At 33.0% G+C, this 20,454-nt stretch overlaps 2 protein-coding genes across 15 annotated transcripts in view; one reads left to right on the top strand and one right to left on the bottom strand.

Moving 5' to 3' along the window:
• Nucleotides 1-20,454, bottom strand: part of LOC128988473 (peripheral plasma membrane protein CASK) — a 266,450-nt gene that overhangs the window by 152,223 nt on the left and 93,773 nt on the right. The window lies entirely within an intron of this gene.
• Nucleotides 6,282-7,353, top strand: LOC128988474 (uncharacterized). Its single transcript, XM_054409803.1, has 2 exons — nucleotides 6,282-6,436; nucleotides 6,961-7,353. Exons 1-2 carry the CDS (start codon nucleotides 6,308-6,310, stop codon nucleotides 7,147-7,149), a joined length of 318 nt encoding a protein of 105 aa, XP_054265778.1. The 5' UTR covers nucleotides 6,282-6,307; the 3' UTR covers nucleotides 7,150-7,353.

Raw genomic sequence — 20,454 nt, 5'->3', positions numbered from 1 at the left:
AGTCAATGAAAAAGGTAGATTTCCACGATTGTTTCATACTAAATAAATGACTTCAGCACAAAATCAAACACATTGTCAAAATAATGATACGAGTCCATATTCTATTTTTGTTTGATTAAGTGTGATTTCAAACACTGTCCATTCAAACCATGAAGGGTCAAGAACAATTAATATATTTTTTAACATATGAAACAATAATAAATTAGAACAAAATAATATTGTCGAAACCCTTTTTGCAGTATTTTGTGTAGGCCTTCCTTTGTAGTTTACAAAACTAACTTCTATATTATGTATGTTGAAAATATTGGGCACCTAATTTCTTTGCAATATCCACAACATAATAAACTTTACCAACCTGTTATTGTTTGTGGAATTATTGCGGTAATTTTCCATCACGATAAGTATAAAACAGATTTTGAGGCGTTTTACGGCGTGAGATGTTTTTGTAATGTCTACACCCAATATGGGTTTTCTGTGCTTTCCCTACTTCGGCTGAATTTGTGTACCCGTATAGTCATGTTTTAAAAACTTTATCATCTACAGAAGAGATCACATCTTAGATCCGACATCGTGAAAACATATTTATTTTCTTATCATGATAACATAGCAGTAGTTGATAAATAGCACACACGGTTTTTAAAAAAATCACACTTTTAATCAACCAAAAAGTTTGCGTGCGATAATTTTAATTACAACTTGTAAATAATGAATGTGGTAAAATAAGACAAGATAAAACGTAAAATGGGTTGGAGGAGGTGTAAAATGAATGAAAGTGGATGTAAACACAAGCGTGGGCCGAGGCCTGGAGCTGGAGAGCTAATGAGGGGCCCTCATTCAACCCATCAATACATCTCAACTTGAGACCACCACCACGCCGGTTTCACTTTTTACGTTTCAAAGCTATAGGTTTGCTGTTATTAAAACAAAATCAAGCTAAAAACTCGTTTTATATCCACGTTTCTTTCTAGTACAACTTTTATTATTTATTCGAGAGAAAGTCGTAAAGACATAAAAGACATAGGTTATGAAGACAATGAACAACATAGCCATCGCCATAAGTACGCCCTAATTATGTTATTTTACAAGATTAAACTGTCATGTGTTATAGTGTGAGGCTAGGGGAACAAAAATTAAACGTTTTTATTCGGTTAAACTTAACAGTACGCAATTTGTGTTATGTCAACGTTTCTATTTCTTAAACACTTCCTTCAAAAAAATATGTGGTTTGTATGGATGGATAAAAACATATATACCTTTAGTTTAAAATAACATAATTGGGACTGACGCCATCAGTAAGTCCCAACAAGGTTATTTTATAGGCTCAAGCCTGCAGCTCGTCTCAGTTACAGCTAGAAGAATAAACATGTTTTTTAAATGCAACTTTACATTTCTTTGTTTAAATTTAGCAAATACTAAGATTTCAAGCCAAAAGGTTTGCAAGGACACGTAAGTCCATGGGTCATTTACTTAATGATTAAAACATTTCTCACGGAAGCAGTATTTCAAATTTCAAGGAGATACATTCAATATCTGAGATTTTTCATTTATAAACAAATATATTGTTTCAACTTACATTTGAACACTGCAATCGAACAATTCCACAATTTATTGGACGTAATTTATACTGTATTATTTTAATTAATAAATACAGTAAATATGAACTAGACTATAAAACTATCTACAAATACTGAATACGTTGATAAATTGATAAAATCTAAATTTTCCCCATAATTCTGGTTTACTTTAAAGTTACCACATTTCTAATCATGCTAATCTTTTATAACTGATGGAAAAAATCATGATAAATTTGGCTGTGTAATGGAAACAAAAATTTTAAAGACTATTATTACTCTGAATGAATAATGGTCTCGAGTTTATGACAGGATTAAATTTAGCTTATACAAAGAGAATCAATAACAGAAATTAATTTAACACCGGTGTACCTCTCCGTACCCGTCGTTGTCAAACCCACAAACCTTATCTGAAATTAGTTTAAGTCAAATTGCTTCCGCTTAGAACCTAAATTAAAACGATAATCGAAAGGGTAAAATGGAAATTTAATAATCCTCCGCATACCCCTGTATAATCCTTTCCAGCAATTACTTTCCAAGCGATTAATAAAATCATTTACACCGTTAAAATGTTCCACAATTCGCATTAATAGTGTATTGTTTGGGTTTAACAAAGGGAGTGAAATTAATTTCAAAAACATCATGAATTGAATTTGTATCGAATCAAAACGTGCAACAATAAGTGAATGGTGCAAATTGCGTTTTAGCATAAATTTTCTTGAAATAAAGGTTTAGAAGTATAAACAACACACTAAGAAAAAGGGTAGCCTACATGTCCCAAAAATGAAGAGTCAATTAAAATTACCTTTTTCCTCATTTTCCATTAATGTTGATAGTTAAGTTAAAAAGACTAAGAAAAATAGCCACTAGACTTTCGTAACCCTTCATACGAGCACTGGATTTTGATCTCTTTTACATAAGGATTTAAATCTGTTACATGCTCAAATAATTTTTGCCAGTCACTGTTTGCCATTTTATGTCACACCGATGTAAAAGGGTAAATATTGAGTTGGTGGTTGTATTATTATTGCAATAAGTAAACAATGACACCTAAAGCAAAGAGGTTTGTAGAATCAAACGAATTAACTAAGACAAGCTAAAGATTGTAAAATCGATTAAAAGCTGAACCGTGTTTCACGTTGTTTGGTGAACAGAGGAGGATAAAACGAAAAACGGGTTTGGCAAAGCCAGGATTACTTTACTATACAGTAATATGTTAGCCACTTGGTCTGGAAAGTTGTTCGTTGTTCAGTCTATACATTGTAACAATAAAAAGCGGATTTGGGTTTATTTCTGTTTCCGAAAATTTTCGGATTGACTGTAAATAAGGTCAAAACAATTATTGGGAAAACGAACCACCTTAAACCACGTTTTATTGGTTTAGGTTAGGTATATGGTTAAATTTTGGGAAGGTGTATGGTTATTTAGGTTTCTTTGTATTCTTACTTTAAGCGCTATGGATATATTTTTTTACTCCCCTTTTAAATTATGCTGACACATTGTCCTCTTTTAATTTAATAATTTCTAACCAACCATAGTTAGAACTTGCTGTGTTTCTAACTAGATTGCGCGGGTTGTATAGAAATAAATAACCTAGTGCACACATATTTAAAGAAAAGAACTTAAAATTGCTGCATGCTAAATTTGTAGAGTGTACAAGGAAATACTAATACTGCGATACAGTAACTTCGAAACTCTCCTCATCCAGTTTGCAAGCTTAAGACAAACCTATAAGCAAAACTTTAACACTTTGGAGGTTTGAAATACGAAACATTATACCACCAAGTTCTACATCGCGTAAAAATAAGTGGAATTATTATTTTTACGTCATAAAAAATAGTTGAAGTTCTGCAAATAATTATTTCTCTATAATAGTTTCTGAGATACCAAAGGTGGTACGATTAAGTTGTTCGCCCTGTATAGATGCTGTGTGTGGCGATACCAAAACTAAATTATACGAATACACTTCCAAAATTCAACCCAGAGCTGAAATAGCGAAAGATAAACGGTGAAGTTGAGCGGCAACAGTGGTGTATTGTTCGAGGGAAGGGTGAAGGGTGGTACACAGAACATCAACAGAAACTCACCCTCACCGTACACAGACCAGTCAAGAGACACCAACTCACCTGCAACAGAGAGAGAGGGAGGGGGTGAGTGATGACTGTAGTTGTTGCCTTGTACAATGTAAATTTACTGAAATATCATTGTTTGTGCTCGAGACCTGTCAAGGCTCTGAGTACAAAATTATGGGAGCAGGTGTGCTTTGTCAATAAACAATATATATATTTTAACATATTATAAACGACGAATATTTTTTATTTTCTTAACGTTACATAGTAATATCTTTGTACTCCCTTATGTCACGTGGCCCATTTGAACCGTCAGTTTCAAGGGTGAAAGAGGTCGCAACCCTCCTTTGTCGTAAAGAATATAAAAAACCATCCTTAAGGTTCAGCTACGGAACATTGTAAGTCATGCATCTGAACGGTATGTGGAGTACCTATTTATTATACCGGTTATTTATTATCATTCAACCAAGTGTAAAACTATACCAGGAACATAGAACAATATGTTTCTAAAGAGCTGTTTGTCTTAAGTCGCTATTAGCCGAGAGTAGAGCGCACACATTACTTCAACTGGAGTTACAAACTATAAACGTAGTTGGTTGCTGCTTTAGTTGGTTTTTGTAGACGATTTTAGTTGTATGTTGTATTTAATAAATATTTTCTAGATCAGCATCGTACGTGCAGCTTTCCCCGGAAAGCTCAATCAAGTGGCAACCGCACGAAGGCCATTAGTTTTAAATAATATTGGCGAAAATTAAGAGGTCCCTATTTCAACCCAATACAAAATGGCGGCAGTTTTCGCTTCATCAACCTCCGAGACCATACTTAAATGTATACATTAATAACCCTATTAAAATTGGGTTGTACCAGGAAAAAATATCATAAGAAAAACTGTGTACTATTTAGTTGGTATCACAATTACACCTGGGAACCCAAAATGAAGCATATTGGGGCATCTTAATAATTGTAATACGCCTGAAAACTGAGACAAAAACGTTGATTTATTGAGTAAAAGATACCACCAAGAATGTCACAAGCTAATAATGAAATCATCACTTTTGGCTTCTTCAGTGACCGTTCTAAATACACAAAATTAGTTTTACTACACATTAAACCTTTTTTAAACGTTGTAATTTTCAATTGACTTGTCATCCACAATTTTGGCTCTGAAAATGTAAAGTGTTAAGGAAGCGTTTATATAAACGAAACACATAGTTTTGCATCGGAATAAATTGTTAAATGTTCAGTGGTAAATATTTTGTTGAAATAACGTGGTATTGGTGTAGTTAAGCTAACTACACCACCATTTTTGCTAATAAACAAAATAATATACGCAGAATGGACATGTTTATTAAGGGCGGGTCGTTAAACTCAGGCTTGCAAATAAATTTTGCGTCTAGAGGGTAGATATTTTATTTGTTTAACGATTATTGGGGTGTTTTGAAATAAAACAAAAAAAATATTGCAGAGGTTGAACAGTACGTCATAAATTAACAATCAGATAAATATTTTATTGATAATTCATTGGCAACCATATAAGTAATACGAATATGTGTTAGCATAAAAAACCTTAAAATCCTGTTAATTATCCTGTTATTTCGTTAATATTTATAGTATTATTGTTCCTGCATGTTAACTAGTCTTTATTGCCACTTGCTGTGATATTTATCATATATTTATTTTCTAAACTTTGTTTTGTTAATTGAGTGTAGGTATAGCAGATAGTTGTAATGGTCGCATGTATTATTACGTCATCTTTTTTGAGCCATCTGTATAGTATATAATTGCAATGTGAAATGAGTAGGGTAAAAATGAGAGAGCTAGCACCACCGTGTTATTAAACGGCTGAGAGAACTGGCACGGGGAGAACGTACATGGGTGAGAGAGCTGGCACGGTGAGAGAGCTGGCACACGGTGTCGAAAGTTTCCGTCGGCGTGTCGGGGTGGACGGTTGAGAGAGCTGGCACCGCGGAGGCTGGCACACGGGAAAGGTGTCGGAGGTGTGTCGGTTTGGAAGGGTGTTTGTTACCTGATGTCGGGCGTACGACAAGATGTATTATAAATATTTTTATTTAAAACTCGATTTTTAAGGTGGTAACGTTTGACTGACAAACGCTTCTCGCTTCTGCCATTTAGTGTTGAGTGTAGATAGTTTTCCAAATGTGTGGAGTAAATAGAATGTTAAATTGTTAGCCTTATGTAAGAAATAATGGATAAATAATAATATCTTAATAAATTAATTTAAAAACACTTATGGTGGACTTAAAAGCGCTTTTATGGCATGTCATTTAACGATGACGTTGTTTACCATGAAAACAATTTGTTTAATAAGGATATTTGTACATTTATATCTGAAATTCATTTATATCATAAAACTACTGTTTGTATATTTAAATAAATATTTAGCACTGAGCTGATAATTATCCTTGATGATGCAAGGCTTATCGTGGCGTGCAAAAACTCTTGATAGGGATTATCATGGATGCAGCATTAGTTTATCAAAACATAATAATTTGCGTAACCATTACAAAGTGCAGCGTTGCAGCGTGTGTGTTTAATGACTTCCGACTGATAACGTAAATACCACGTGTGGAGGTTAAGGTCAAAGACGTCATATCTTATCAGTATATATATAGATATATAATTCGCGCACACAAAATCATTATCATCATGTCTTCCTCCAACGCGCTGACCACACCCTCCACCTGGGACGTTTCCATCGTCGAGGGATCAGGCCTGGAGAGTCTTGAAGACCTCTACATTATCTTGAAGGCAGTGTTCCCTCAACCTAATGTTCAGGTAGGAAAAAAATAAAAATATTATTGATAAAAAACTTTAGATTTATAAACGTTATACTTTATATCTTTAAAATGTTTTCAACCAAATTCACCTAAGATTCAATAGTGATGATATGTTATATCACTATCTGATAAATACACTGTATATTAAACTTATTTGCAAGTAATAATACCCTAAATTAAATAATCATACTTATGAATTAAATTATCAATGTCAATTTCTATTTTTATATCTACATTTTGAATTATGATTATTTCAAAAATGATTGCCCAAAAAACTAAATTGTCATTGTATGGAACAAGAAGGCTTTAATTTATCGTTTCATGTTCATCATTATTTTCTTTGTTAATTAATGTTTAGGTTGATTAATTATTTTTTTACCTATAAATTAAACTTATGACTAAACCTATAACTGAACTTTGATATATTTCTAGATAAGGTACAGAAGATAACAGCACTTAATTTATTTTAACACACGTTTAAAAAATATTATAAATTAATTTTATTTTACATGTTTGTTTAAGTTTGAACGGAGGGATGACCAAACATACAGAGTACGGCTGCCGTATTGTGTGAAGCTCACATCGCTCCAGGCCAGGTTTGGGGAGTATGCTGGGGCAGTGACAATAATCTCCGCTGCGGCAGACCTCACGTTGGCTCAAACCAGACGCCTGGCTGAGCTGCGCTCGAAGATCATCAATAGTAAGAGATAGTGAAAAACCATCAATTACTATAGTACAATTCATCGTAGGGACTAGCCAATTATAGAAAAATACATTTTATAATTTGAATAAGAAATACTCCATATCATTGTCAAATATAAATTACTATTCTATTGTAATCTGTTAACGATGCAAAACTATCTTGCAACGATTAAACTCAAATTTTGTAAACCATGTAATACGTGGTACAGAGAATCTGACAATCACCCTGCAAGTAACACTCATTTAAAAAATACATTGGGCTATTTGCCAATTATTGAGACCGAGTCTGCTGCAAAATGTAGGCTTAAAACCTATTACTTAACAAATGGTGAAGGATACATCGATATAGGTAATTTTTTAAAATATCACACGAAACCTTTGATTATTTCAAAAATTCAAGAACACCTTCTTAAGTCGAAAACTCTGAAATGTAATATTATTTTAAAATGTATCTATGCAAGAACTGAAGGAGAAGAAGATGAAATCAAAGAACTGTCATTTAAGACTGCAAACGAGCCCATACTACTAGGTACAGATCTAAACACGTATTGTAAAAACGCTTTTGATAAACTTTTAACAGAACAATCAGAACACCAAGGTAAAGGTTCAGGATGGAGTCTAAAGAGTATTATAGGGCTGGAACTAAGAATTAATAAATACTATCCATTAAGAGGATGTAAACATATATCCTTACCAGCTTTCATTGCAAACAAGAAAGCTGTTGTAAATGTAAAGAATCAGGATGATTATTGCTTCAAGTATAGTATATGGGCGAAAAATGTACCTCGTAATCCACAAAGAGTCCGCAATTATATTGATAATGCAGAAATGAATGCAGCGTATGACTGGGACTGTATTAACTATCCTGTAAAACTTAAGTCAATACCTAAATTTGAACAGATAAACAATATGTCTATAAATATATTTGGAATAGAAAAGAAACACAATAGTGAGGAATATATTGTATATCCTATTAAAGTAACAAAACAAGAAAAAGATGATCACCGTGATTTATTACTATTGAAAAATGAAACAACATCTCACTATGTGTGGATTAAAAACTTTGATAAATTAGTAAGCGCGCAAACCTCTAACCACAACGGAAGAAAATTTGTTTGTAAATCATGTTTAATCCATTTTAATGATAAACCTACCTTCGATGTACATAAACAGCTATGTAACAATCATGAACCTGTTGCTGTAGAAATGCCTAATGAAGATAATTGTAAACTTAAATTTAAAAATTTCAAACACCAACAACAAGTCCCGTACATTGTATATGCTGATTTTGAAAGTATATTAATACAAAAAAGTCCATGTAATAATTGCAATTCTTTTACCTGTAAAAATCCCAATGAATGTTGTATTAACTGTTTCCGAGTCAACTGTAAAAATTTGAATCAATGCTGTTTGAACTGTAAAAGACCGAATTGTAAGAACTCCCACACCTGCAAAACTAAACATGCTACGCAAAATCAATCTACCTCTTCAACTGTTGACTATCAAAAGCACTACCCATCAAGTTTTTGTTATTATGTTGTTTCAAGTAATGGTGAAAAATCAGAACCAGTCCTTTTTCGCGGAGAAAATGCTGTGAAGGTATTTTGCCAAAAGATCAGAGATGAAGCTCTTAAAGTGTACGAGACGTACAAAAATAAGTTGCCTATGGAGTTAACGGATGAAGAAGTGGACATGTTTGAACGTTCATCTTGCTGTCACATATGTGAAGAACAGTTTACTGCTGATAATTTAAGGGTTAGAGATCACGACCCTAATACAGGGAAATTTAGAGGTGCAAGTCATTCAAATTGTAACTTGTCATATCAAAATCCACACTTTTTGCCCGTAGTCTTGCACAATATGTCAAATTATGACCTCCATTTTATTATTAAAAGTCTCGATTATGATGAAATGGAAATAAAGGTAATCCCTAATACAGAAGAACGGTATATCTCTTTATCAAAGAAAGTTGCTGCTAGATTTGAAATTCGTTTTCTTGATTCGTACAAATTTATGTCTAGAAGTCTTGATGAACTAGTCAAAAATCTTGACAAAAATCAATTCAATGAAACACTTTCTTATTTCGGTTATGATAAACTTAATATTGTTACAAAAAAAGGCTGTTTTCCCTACGAATACATAGATGGCTGGGAAAAATTTAATGAGACTAGCTTGCCTTCTATTGATCAGTTTTACAGCTCTCTAAATAAGTCAGAAGTTGCTGTAGAAGATTATAATAGGGCTGTTGAGGTTTGGAACAAATTTAACTGTCAAACCTTAGGAGAATTTTCTGATATCTACCTTAAGACTGATGTGTTACTATTAAGCGATGTATTTGAAAATTTCCGAAAAGTTTGTAAATCCAATTATGGTTTGGACCCAGGTTGGTATTTCACAGCTCCTGGCCTTTCGTTCGACGCGTGTCTTAAATTGACTAAAGTTGAAATCGATTTGTTAACAAGCTATGAACAGTACATGTTCATAGAAGCTGGTATTCGTGGTGGTATTTCTATGTGCACTAAACGTTACTGCGAGGCATCAAATAAGTATTTAGTTTCAGAAACAAATCTTGACTCGGAATCACAACCTGGTGTCAAACCTATGGATCAGGGACTCTGGACAGTTGATAATTCAAACTTTATATTATTCCTAGATATAAATAACCTTTATGGGGCTGCAATGGGAGAAAGTTTACCGTTAAAGGACTTTAAATGGTTAACCCCTGTTGAAATTGATGAAGTAAAAAATAAAATTAATGATATTGGTGAAAATGATGAAGTAGGGTTTATACTTGAGGTAGATCTAGATTATCCGGCACATCTACATGAACAACACAACGACTTACCATTTTGCGCCCAAAGAAAAGTACCACCAGGTAGTAAACATTCAAAATTGTTAACAACTTTAGAACCTAAACGTAATTACATAATTCACAGCCAAGCGTTAAAACAGGCCGTAGAGCATGGATTGGTTTTGGTTAAAATCCATAGAGGTATGAAATTTGTTCAGTCTAAGTGGTTGTATGGATACATCGAAAAAAACACAACATTTAGAAAAAATGCGCAAAATGAGTTTGAAAAGGAGTTTTTCAAACTCATGAACAATTCGGTTTATGGCAAATGTATGGAAAACGTAAGAAACAGAATGAATATGGAAATAGTTTGTAGCACTAAAAGGCTCGATAAGCTTATTGCTAAGCCTAATTTTCGTGATAGAACTATATTTACAGAAAAACTGATAGCAGTTCATCTAAATAAAACTAAAGTAAATTTTAACAAACCCATTGCAGTAGGTATGGCTATTCTTGAACTAAGCAAAATCGTAATGTATAGATATTTTTATGATATTTTTCCTCGTGTATTTGGTCAAGGAAATGTAGAACTATTATATACAGATACGGATAGTTACCTTATAAATGTAAACTCAGTTGACGTATATGAGCAAATCAAGGAGAATATACATTACTTTGACACTAGTGAGTACCCAATAACACACGCTTGTTTCTCTCTCGATAATAAGAAAAGACTTGGTGTTATGAAAGATGAAACTTTATCAGTTCCCCTAAAGAAATTCATTGGTCTTAGGACAAAGCTATATACTACTCTTAGTAAGAATTATGATTGTAAGAAACGTGCTAAGGGTGTAAAGAAAAGTGTTGTTAAAAATGAAATAACTTTTCAGGACTACGAGAGAGCTTTGTTTTGTAATCAAAACCAGTACAAAGAAATGAATATAATTAGGAGTAGGAAACATGATGTATACACAACGAAAGTACGAAAACTAGCGTTATCGTCTCATGATGATAAAAGATTTGTATTAAATGATAATATCCATACCATGGCATATGGCCATTACAAACTAATTGAGAATAAAAAAAGGAAAATTGATTTACACAAAGAACTGATTGCAAAAAAAGCTAAAATGACCAATGATTCTTGTTAAGCTCAAATTATTTGTTAGATTTGTATGTAAGTTAATTTAGTTTTTTACTTTTCAGATAATGTTTTTTTGGAAACTGTACCGGTCAGGTACGAACAACTTTCTGTTGACGAGGGCTTCCTTAATATGCCTGAATACGAGAACATGGGTCGGGTTGCTATACCTCTGCACGCATTTTTCCCTTCCTGTATTTACACTATAACCTTAAATCCTGGAGAAAGAAAAACCATATCTGCGGGTATAAAAATTAGAATACCTGAAGGTTATGAAGGACAAATTCGACCGGTAGCATGGCAAGCGGAAACTTTCGGGGTGACAGTTTTAGACTCTCCAGCGTCTATTGACTCCAACCATACAGACGTAGTCAGGGTTAACCTAATAAATCATGGAAACGAGCCGTTCAGCATTAATTACTGTAGTCACATCGCAGATCTTGTCCTAATAAAGGTTGCTAGGGTGTGTTGGGTCTTAAACGGTGGTTCCGAAGATCACGATGATCCGGACTGTAAATTAGAGGAAATAATTGTTGACAATCATGTGTCTGTCATTGTAAGAAGGGACATTATCTAGTTACAAATAAATCAAGTAATTTGAGCTTTACAGTAAATTTATGTAAATAGTGGAATAATAGAAAGTATTATGACTGTAATGAAAAAAACTGTAAACTTAACTTATCTATTTAGTTTGATTGTTTATGTTTTTAATTACTGTAACCATTGAATCTTCAAATTAATACATAGATTTTTTTTCATAATTTTGTAAGTGTAACAATTATATTTGACATTTGTTATGTATATTTGTAATTTTGATATGTTTGTAAATAAATATAAATTATTTTGACATACAATCTGTGTTCAGTGTTATTTATTACCTACCTTGTTTCAGATTAATTTATCTCCCTTTCATTTATCTGATATAAATATATATTTATACACAATTAAATATTACGTCATGAATAAAAACATAGTTATATCAATCAAAATAAGAGAATAGCATCATTTGATGTTTGACTTTCAAGACGATGAAACCAAGTATCGACAAGTTTGGAGGTTATATAGGTTTTACTTCCAAAGAAAACGTTGTAGTAGGACCTTCAGGAATAGGTTTCAAGCTAACTGATAAACAAAATTTTAATATTGAAAACAAAAGGTTAACAAACGTAGGGGAAGCTGTCGATTCTAGTGATGCCGTTACTTTAAATTATATTTCATCAAAATGTCTATTGTTAGAGGATAAACAAGTTAATTTAAGAAAGAGAAAAATTGTTAATGTCAATGATCCTGAATCAGACATGGATGTTGTTAATAAGAGGTACTTTCAAAATAGTATGGACAAAGAACTACGAGATACTATTAAGTTTGATAGAAAGAAATTTATTATTGATTGCGAAAATCATAATATTAAAAATATATCAAACCCTGTAGATGGAAAAGATGCAATATCTCTCGATTATTTCAAAAGCAATACTTTAATGTATGAAAATGGCAATTTTAATGCTAAAAGAATGAGAATTAACAATATTGGAGATCCTACCGAGTTAACGGATGTAGTTTCTAAACAATACATCGAAAATTATGTTAATTCACAGATTAATTTAAAATGTGTGACTTTTGGTATCAATGATGAAATTAATATGAAGAATAAACGATTGAGCTTTTTTAAAATTGAAAAAGATCCAACCGATGACTCTGATGCAATAAATAAACTTTATCTAGATAAAGAATTAGTTAGGGTAAATCAAATAATTAGCAAGACGGTGGAATCCTTCATTAAACCAGAAAAAGGAGAATTAAACTTTAAAAAGTTTATAATTAATATAAATGAAGCCATAAATAATTATTCTCCCATTACTTTAGGTCAGGCAAGAACACTCATGCAGAAGTATTTATACATTGATGACAAAAGTGAAGTAAATATCAATAATTCAATAATAACAAATGTCAAAAAGCCAATTGAAAGACATGATGTTGCAAACAAAGAATATGTAGATGAAACAGTACGAAGCAACAATACAACTTTAGTTGAAGTGGTACTGAGGGAAATGATAAAGGATTATATTAAACCTGATATGAATGGTGTCATAGATTTAAAAAAGTATAATATTCAATTGGTTGTCAAAGCGAGCGAGAATGAAAATTCACCTGTGACTCGTAAACAATTAGATGCTTTCAAAAACAGGATAAACTCTGATATGTCACGTATTGATGAAAAGCTTAAGGTTTTTTATCCAGCTTCTTCGTTGACTGCAAGGTCCCGAAATAGAGAAGGTAAGCCCATATCAGATGTCATGAGTGCAATGATAAATGACTTAGCTTATCTTAGGTCTGAAATAAAAACCTTGAAAGAAAGTAAATCAACAGAAGATGATGATAAAGACGACTTTTGGGATAGGGTAGGTAAGTTGAATAGCAAGTAGGACTGGTCATCAGTATGGTTCTGAGCTTCAAACGAGGTGGAGGTCTAATTAATAAGCTTATTGATAACCTACCTTTTGAGGCACATCTGTTGGGTGGATACCAATTTTGTGGGGCTGGTACTAAATTGGAGAAACGTCTGGCAAGGGGCGACAAAGGGATCAATCCACTTGATAGTTACTGCAAGGAACACGATATAGCATACGCTCAGAACAAGGATTTAACGAGTAGACACAAAGCTGACAGGCTGCTGGCCGATAGGGCGTGGACGAGAGTATCGGCTCCGGACGCTAAACTCGGTGAAAAGGTAAACGCTTTTTTAGTAACGAACGCTATGAAAGCAAAACTTAAACTCGGTGCTGGTATGAAGAAATCGAAGTCAGAAAGTGTTACAAAGAAAAGGCAGAAAAGGAGTCCGAAACATGACAGTAAGAATGGAAATACACAGAAGAAACACCTCAAGGATGCTATACTGGCGGCTAAAAACGAACTTAAAAAGAGTAAAAGCAAAGAACTTAAGGTATTGGTTCCTGCAGCGTTGAAAGCTGCAAGAAATGCGATGAGGGGTGGTAAAAAGGATCAAATAAAAAAACCTAGAATCATACCCATACCCAAATCTGGAGGAGCGTTACCGTTCCTGTTGCCATTATTTGCCGGACTGTCTGCCATCGGAAGTCTGGCCGGCGGAGCTACCTCAGTGTATAAAGCCATAAACGAAGTTAACAGAGCAAGAAAGGAAAATGTAAGTGACGTTAAGATTAAAACAGGAAAAGGATTGTATTTGAGACCATACAAACAAGGGATGGGTATTTTTTTAGATCAAACGCACTAACCAATCTGGATTTGGAAAGGTATGCTAAACGATTGAAAATACCTTACTTTAGAGGAGTATTCTCTAAGGATAAACTGCCTTTGCATCCATGGAATAAAGAAGCGATAATCATAAACTTAGACGATGATGATGGGCCCGGGACTCATTGGGTCGCTTTACGTAAAGATGGATCACATGCAAAGTATTACGACAGTTTTGGGAACCTCAAACCACCAATGGAAGTTATACATTATTTAAAAAACTGTATTATTTTGTATAACTATGTTAGGGATCAAAATTTTAACACTGAAATATGTGGACAGTTGTGTTTGAAATTTCTGTCTGATTGTAATTAAAATATTCTCCAATAACTATCTCAGTCATTATTTGACCATCGTACAAGCAACATGTCTCACCTATTTGTAATTTCGGGAAATAGTTCACTCTTAAGCTGTGAAATATTCCCCAAAATTGAACTAGAAAATGATCGAGATTACGTGTTAGGGTTCATCAATTTTGAAACATTTAATTCAATTCCAAATGTTGAGGAAGGGTGTAATATGTTTTATTATCTTACCGATAAAAATGAAGAGGTGGGTATAGAAATACCTACTGGATCATATGAAGTTAAAGATTTGCAAAAGTATTTACGAAAGGTTCTTGGAGATAAGAGAGGTGAAACAGAAACTGACATCGATACTAGCTTATCATACAAAAATGCGTATCCCATTAATCATGATGTACTGATAACAATTCAACCAAACAATAATACGTTAAAAAGTGAGATAAAGTGTTCCAAAGACATCGACTTCACTCCTTCAGACTCAATAGGTCCTTTATTAGGTTTCAAAAATAGAAAATTAAACAAGTTTTTCACTCATGTGTCGGATGGAACGGTAAACGTCTTAAAAGTCAATACTATAAACGTGGAGTGTAATATAATTACGTCTTCGTTTGTAAATAGTAATCCAAGTCATGTGATACATACATTCTTTCCCACTGTTCCACCAGGATTTAAAATAGTTGAAACTCCCGCCAATATAATCTATCTTCCAATCAACACAAGGACGATTGATAACATATCCCTTAAAATAACTGATCAAAATGGTAAACCTATCAATTTCCGTGAAGAAACCATCACAGTAACATTACATCTTAAACGTTTGTAATCATGCCTATGATCTTCACCCCAGTTAAGAACATACCGTATTTGAAAACCGTGAACATTTCTACACCGGACACCGTGAAGAGAGGTTCTCTTTCTAAGAGTAATAGAGACTTTTTAGTATCATTAGGCTTAAAAATTAAACATGGCTGGTAGTATATTACAAGTAAGAGAGCAAATTTACTTTGACGAATCGATAAATAAAATAGAAGTACACGCACATCAACCATATGCTAATTCTTCATTCAACAATAATGATGAAATTAGAATACCAATCCAACATCAAGATATCTATACGTATCCCTGCAACAGTACTCTCTACATCGAGGGGGTGGTTAAATCAACAAATACAAAATTCATTAATAACGGATATGCTTATTTATTTGATGAAATACGATACGAAATCGGTGGAGTTGAAATAGATAGGGTGAAAAACGTTGGAATTACAAGTACAATGAAAGGTTATCTGTCTTTTAATGATAGTGACATTAAAATGTTAACTAATGCAGGCTGGACGAGTGAAAAAGGTAGTTTATTGACTCTCAAAGAAGACAGTACAAATAAAGGTACTTTCTATTTTAATGTCTGCATTCCTCTTAAGATTTTAATTGGGTTCGCTGAGGATTATAATAAAATTATATTAAACGTTAAACAGGAACTTATACTTATAAGATCAAGAACTGACCTAAATGCTATGCTTGGTGAGGTTAAGACTGAAACAGGAGCTGCAGGTACAAGTACAAGTATCGAGCCAACGATGGACATTAACATCAAGAAAATTCAATGGAGAGTTCCCTACGTATTCCCATCAGATCAAGAAAAACTATCTTTACTCAAAGTTATTGAAAAAAATCAATCAATTTTCATCAATTTTAGAACATGGGAGCTTTATGAATATCCTTTATTACCACAATCAAATAGACAGACATGGAATGTAAAAACATCAACTCAGTTGGAAAAACCACGATATGTTGTATTAGCATTTCAAACGGACAGATCAAACAATATCAAAAAAAATGTCAGCGAATTTGATATATGTGACGTTTCAAATGTAAAACTTTATTTGAATTCAGAGTGTTACCCGTATGACGATATGAACCTTGATCAGTCCAAGAATCAGCTAGCGATTCTTTATGAAATGTATGTAAAATTTCAAGAAAACTACTATTTTAAAAAGGGCGAACCCCTATTCACATATAGTGAATTTGTAACACATGCTCCGTTAATTGTAATCGATTGTTCCAGACAAAACGAATCCATAAAATCAGGACCAGTGGATATAAGATTAGAGTTTGAATCGAAAAGTACAATCGCAGCTAAAACTACAGCATATTGTTTAATATTACACGATCGTGTCGTTGAATACAACCCGATGACAAGTTTGGTAAAAAAGTTAGTATGAGGTGAAAAAAGGAAAACAAAAGGTCAGGAACAAGGTCAAGGGTTAGTAGGTTGAGATTAAACAAGTTGTAACGTGATAATTCACAATTTTTATTCCAGTTGCTAACAAGATGTCGAACAGAACAGTCGTATGTGATATCCAAGGGTTCCGTGGACTAAAAAATGAGTTCATCGTGAAGGAAGCAGCTTTTCTCACAACTTCAGGTAGTAAAGTGCAATCGATTATTTTCAAACCACCTTTTCCATATACAGCGTTACCTGAAACACAACAAAAGGTTGCAACATGGGTTAAGCAATTCTGTCATGGAATTGACTGGAATGACGGTTACACTCCATATTTCGAAATGAAGAATATTTTTAACAGGATATTAGGATCTTACGATGTTGTATTAGTCAAAGGTATGGAAAAAAAGATTTTTATTGAAAATACTTTATCGAATAAAACTGTGTCCGTGCGGGATATGGATGAAATTTGTTGTCCAAGAATCAACGATCTGAGAAAACAGATGAGCTTTAGAAAGTGTTTTTACCATTCTCGAACGACTGATCAATGTGCAAGTGAAAATGTTAGACTGTTGTTACACTGGTATATAAACAAGGTTGAAAAGAAATCCACATTATTGGAGATCGAAGACAAAACAGTTGACAAGATTGGAGAAATTATTGATAAATTCAATACGCTTGATAAATACGGTAACAGAACTTTAGCCAATTTAAAAATACAAGAAATATCTTACCTACCGAAAGAGTATTTTGTACATCACGTGTCCCCGAGTGACCTATGGCACGTGTGGGACCTTCTCCCAGATCACAAAAAAGATAAGCTAAAGGATATAATTTACTGCTATGAACATTACAACTCCTCAGGTGCGGGTACAGATCACATCGACGGAAAACCTCAGAGAAAAGAAAATTGTGCAAGATGTACGCAATCGAATTAGAGCTTTTTATTCAAAGTAATCCACAAATCGTTCAACATTTTAACGGAATATTTCACGCTGAAGGTAGAATACCTTCATACATCAACTATCCCTCATCATATATATTCAATACTGGAGACCGATGGGTAGCCGTTTACATTGACGAATTTCATCGGGGTGAATATTTTGATAGTTTCGGTTTACCTCCACCTTACAAAATATTTCTCTTCATTCAAAATGCTACTGAAAAATGGAGTTACAATCGACATCGAATACAGAGTGAATCATCAGACTACAGTGGATACTACACTTTGATGTATCTGATCCATCGATCTTCTGGGCAAGACATTGAGGGGTTTACATCATTATTTTCAGACTGCACAGACGAGGAGAAAGATAAGCGTATCGGTGATCTGTTTTCAAAAAGCTTTAATAGTTCAAAAATTAAGTCAGTAAAACTTGCTGTAGAAAAAATGAAATCTTTATATCATAGGATGGAAAATAGAACCATGTGGAAATAAAATAGTTTTCATTTATATTTTTTCGTTTATTATTTATATTCCCTTGTGTACTACTTATAAGATTACATAAGAATTTAAGAATGCCGATCAATCTCATTTCTGCATAGAACGTGGTAAGAGAAGGTTATCTCATAATAATGAAGGTGATTAATCAAAAACAAAAATTAAACATTGAAAGTTTTGATTTAAAACCGGTTGATAATAGACGAAGACATAGTGGGCTCCTTCCAAATCAAATCAGATGTTTAATTACAGGACCATCATCTTGTGGGAAAACTGCTGTGATGTTAAGCCTAATTACAGATCCTAATGGATTAAAATTTGAAAACATATATGTTTACTCAAAGTCCTTATATCAACCAAAATACCAGTTTTTGGAAAACGTTTTAAAAAATGTAAAAGGAATTGGTTATTATAAATTCTCTGAAAATGAAGAAGTAATTCAACCTTCTGAGGCTAAGAAACACTCGGTGTTTGTGTTTGGTGATATAATATGTGATAAGCAAAACAACGTAAGTGCATTTTTTAGTATGGGTCGACACAAAGACGTGGATTGTTTTTATCTTTGTCAATCTTATTCCAGAATTCCGAAGCAGTTAATTAGAGATAATGCTAATATGATAATTGTTTTTAAACAGGATAATAATAATCTTAAACATGTTTATAACAATCATATTAATCCCGACTTAACATTTACGGAATTTGTAGATATGTGTCAAATTTGTTGGAATAAAAAATTTGGATTTTTCGTAATCGATAAAGAAAGTGATCTGAACAATGGTAGATATCGCAATGGGTTCGATAAATTTTTTATAAGGTAATATTGTATGTGATACCACACAGTCTTCATCCAACTTCGAAAGGAAATGGATGTTAAAAAGGAGTTAATCAAAACAAGTAATACGGTAAGAAAAAAATATTTAGCACTGAAACGAGGTATTGTGGATGAAGAAGAAATATTCAAAAAGAAATTTAAACCTATCGTCGATCCTATTAGTGAAATAGTAAAAAATATTGAAGAGAAAAAGAAAAAAAAGAGTGACAAGAATTCATCAATTCTTGATAGTGAACAAACTCCGTCGTCATCACTTAAAGTTATGAATGAAAGCAAACCTTCACAAATTCAAACCAATGAATCATTATCAGAAGAATCGGATTCCAATAGTGAACATGATGAAAACGAAGAAAATTTTAACGATTATATCAATAAATCTATTAACGATAGTAAAAATGAAATGGATCATACGTATGGTGTATATTTAGGTGATAATGATGAATGGATGATTGGAAATAGTAAAATTAACTACGATCCATCTGATAGTTTCATTAAAATAAAAGGTCAAAAATTTAAACCAACAATTGGTTTGTTGGAACTTATGTTTAAGAAGAAACCAAATAAGACACTTATCACTAAAGATGATCTGAATTCTTTTAAAGATATATTACTGCTTACAAATGCTCATTTAGTGAGACATTCTGATGGAGAGAAGGTTCAAGCTACAAATACATTTAAATACAGAAACTATATAAAAAATATTTTTAAGAAAGGGAGTGGGTTAAAAACTCCCTATTTAAAATTGGATACTTATCCATGTGCTCCAGACTATGTGCATTATGATAATATAAATGAAATTGTGGACAGGCTGCGATTATTGAAATTATCAGAGATTTCAGGTAATACTAGTCACAATAACGAAGTTATAAATATAATATCAGAGCTCAGAGATAAAGGAGTTATAGAGTAACTAATATTATGGGTATAAAAGAAGATATTGCTAACGAGTTACATAAGTCGGTAAGAAAGAATTTTCCTCGACGAAAGGTAGTTGTGAAAGGGTTTGACGACCTTTGGCAGTGTGATTTAATTGATATGACAAAATATTACAAGGTCAATAAGGGATTCAAGTATATAATCACAGTAATTGACGTTTTTTCAAAATATGCTTGGTCAAGACCTCTCAAAACTAAAACCAGTAAAGAGGTTACTTTTGCAATGGAAAACATATTAAAACAGGGAAGGGTTCCAAAAAATTTACAATCCGATTTAGGAACAGAATTCTACAATTCCGAGTTTAAAAAGTTGATGGGTGATTATAAAATTAACCACTATTCTACCTACAGCATTTTAAAGTCGAGCGTGGCA

Source organism: Macrosteles quadrilineatus, unplaced genomic scaffold (genome assembly GCF_028750875.1).
Source record: "Macrosteles quadrilineatus isolate MER2022 unplaced genomic scaffold, UCM_ALF_1.0 Scaffold_3__2_contigs__length_128488019, whole genome shotgun sequence".
NCBI classification, from domain to species: Eukaryota; Metazoa; Arthropoda; class Insecta; order Hemiptera; family Cicadellidae; genus Macrosteles; species Macrosteles quadrilineatus.
Note: the sequence above shows the minus strand (reverse complement) of the source record. Positions and strands in the feature narration are given on the sequence as shown.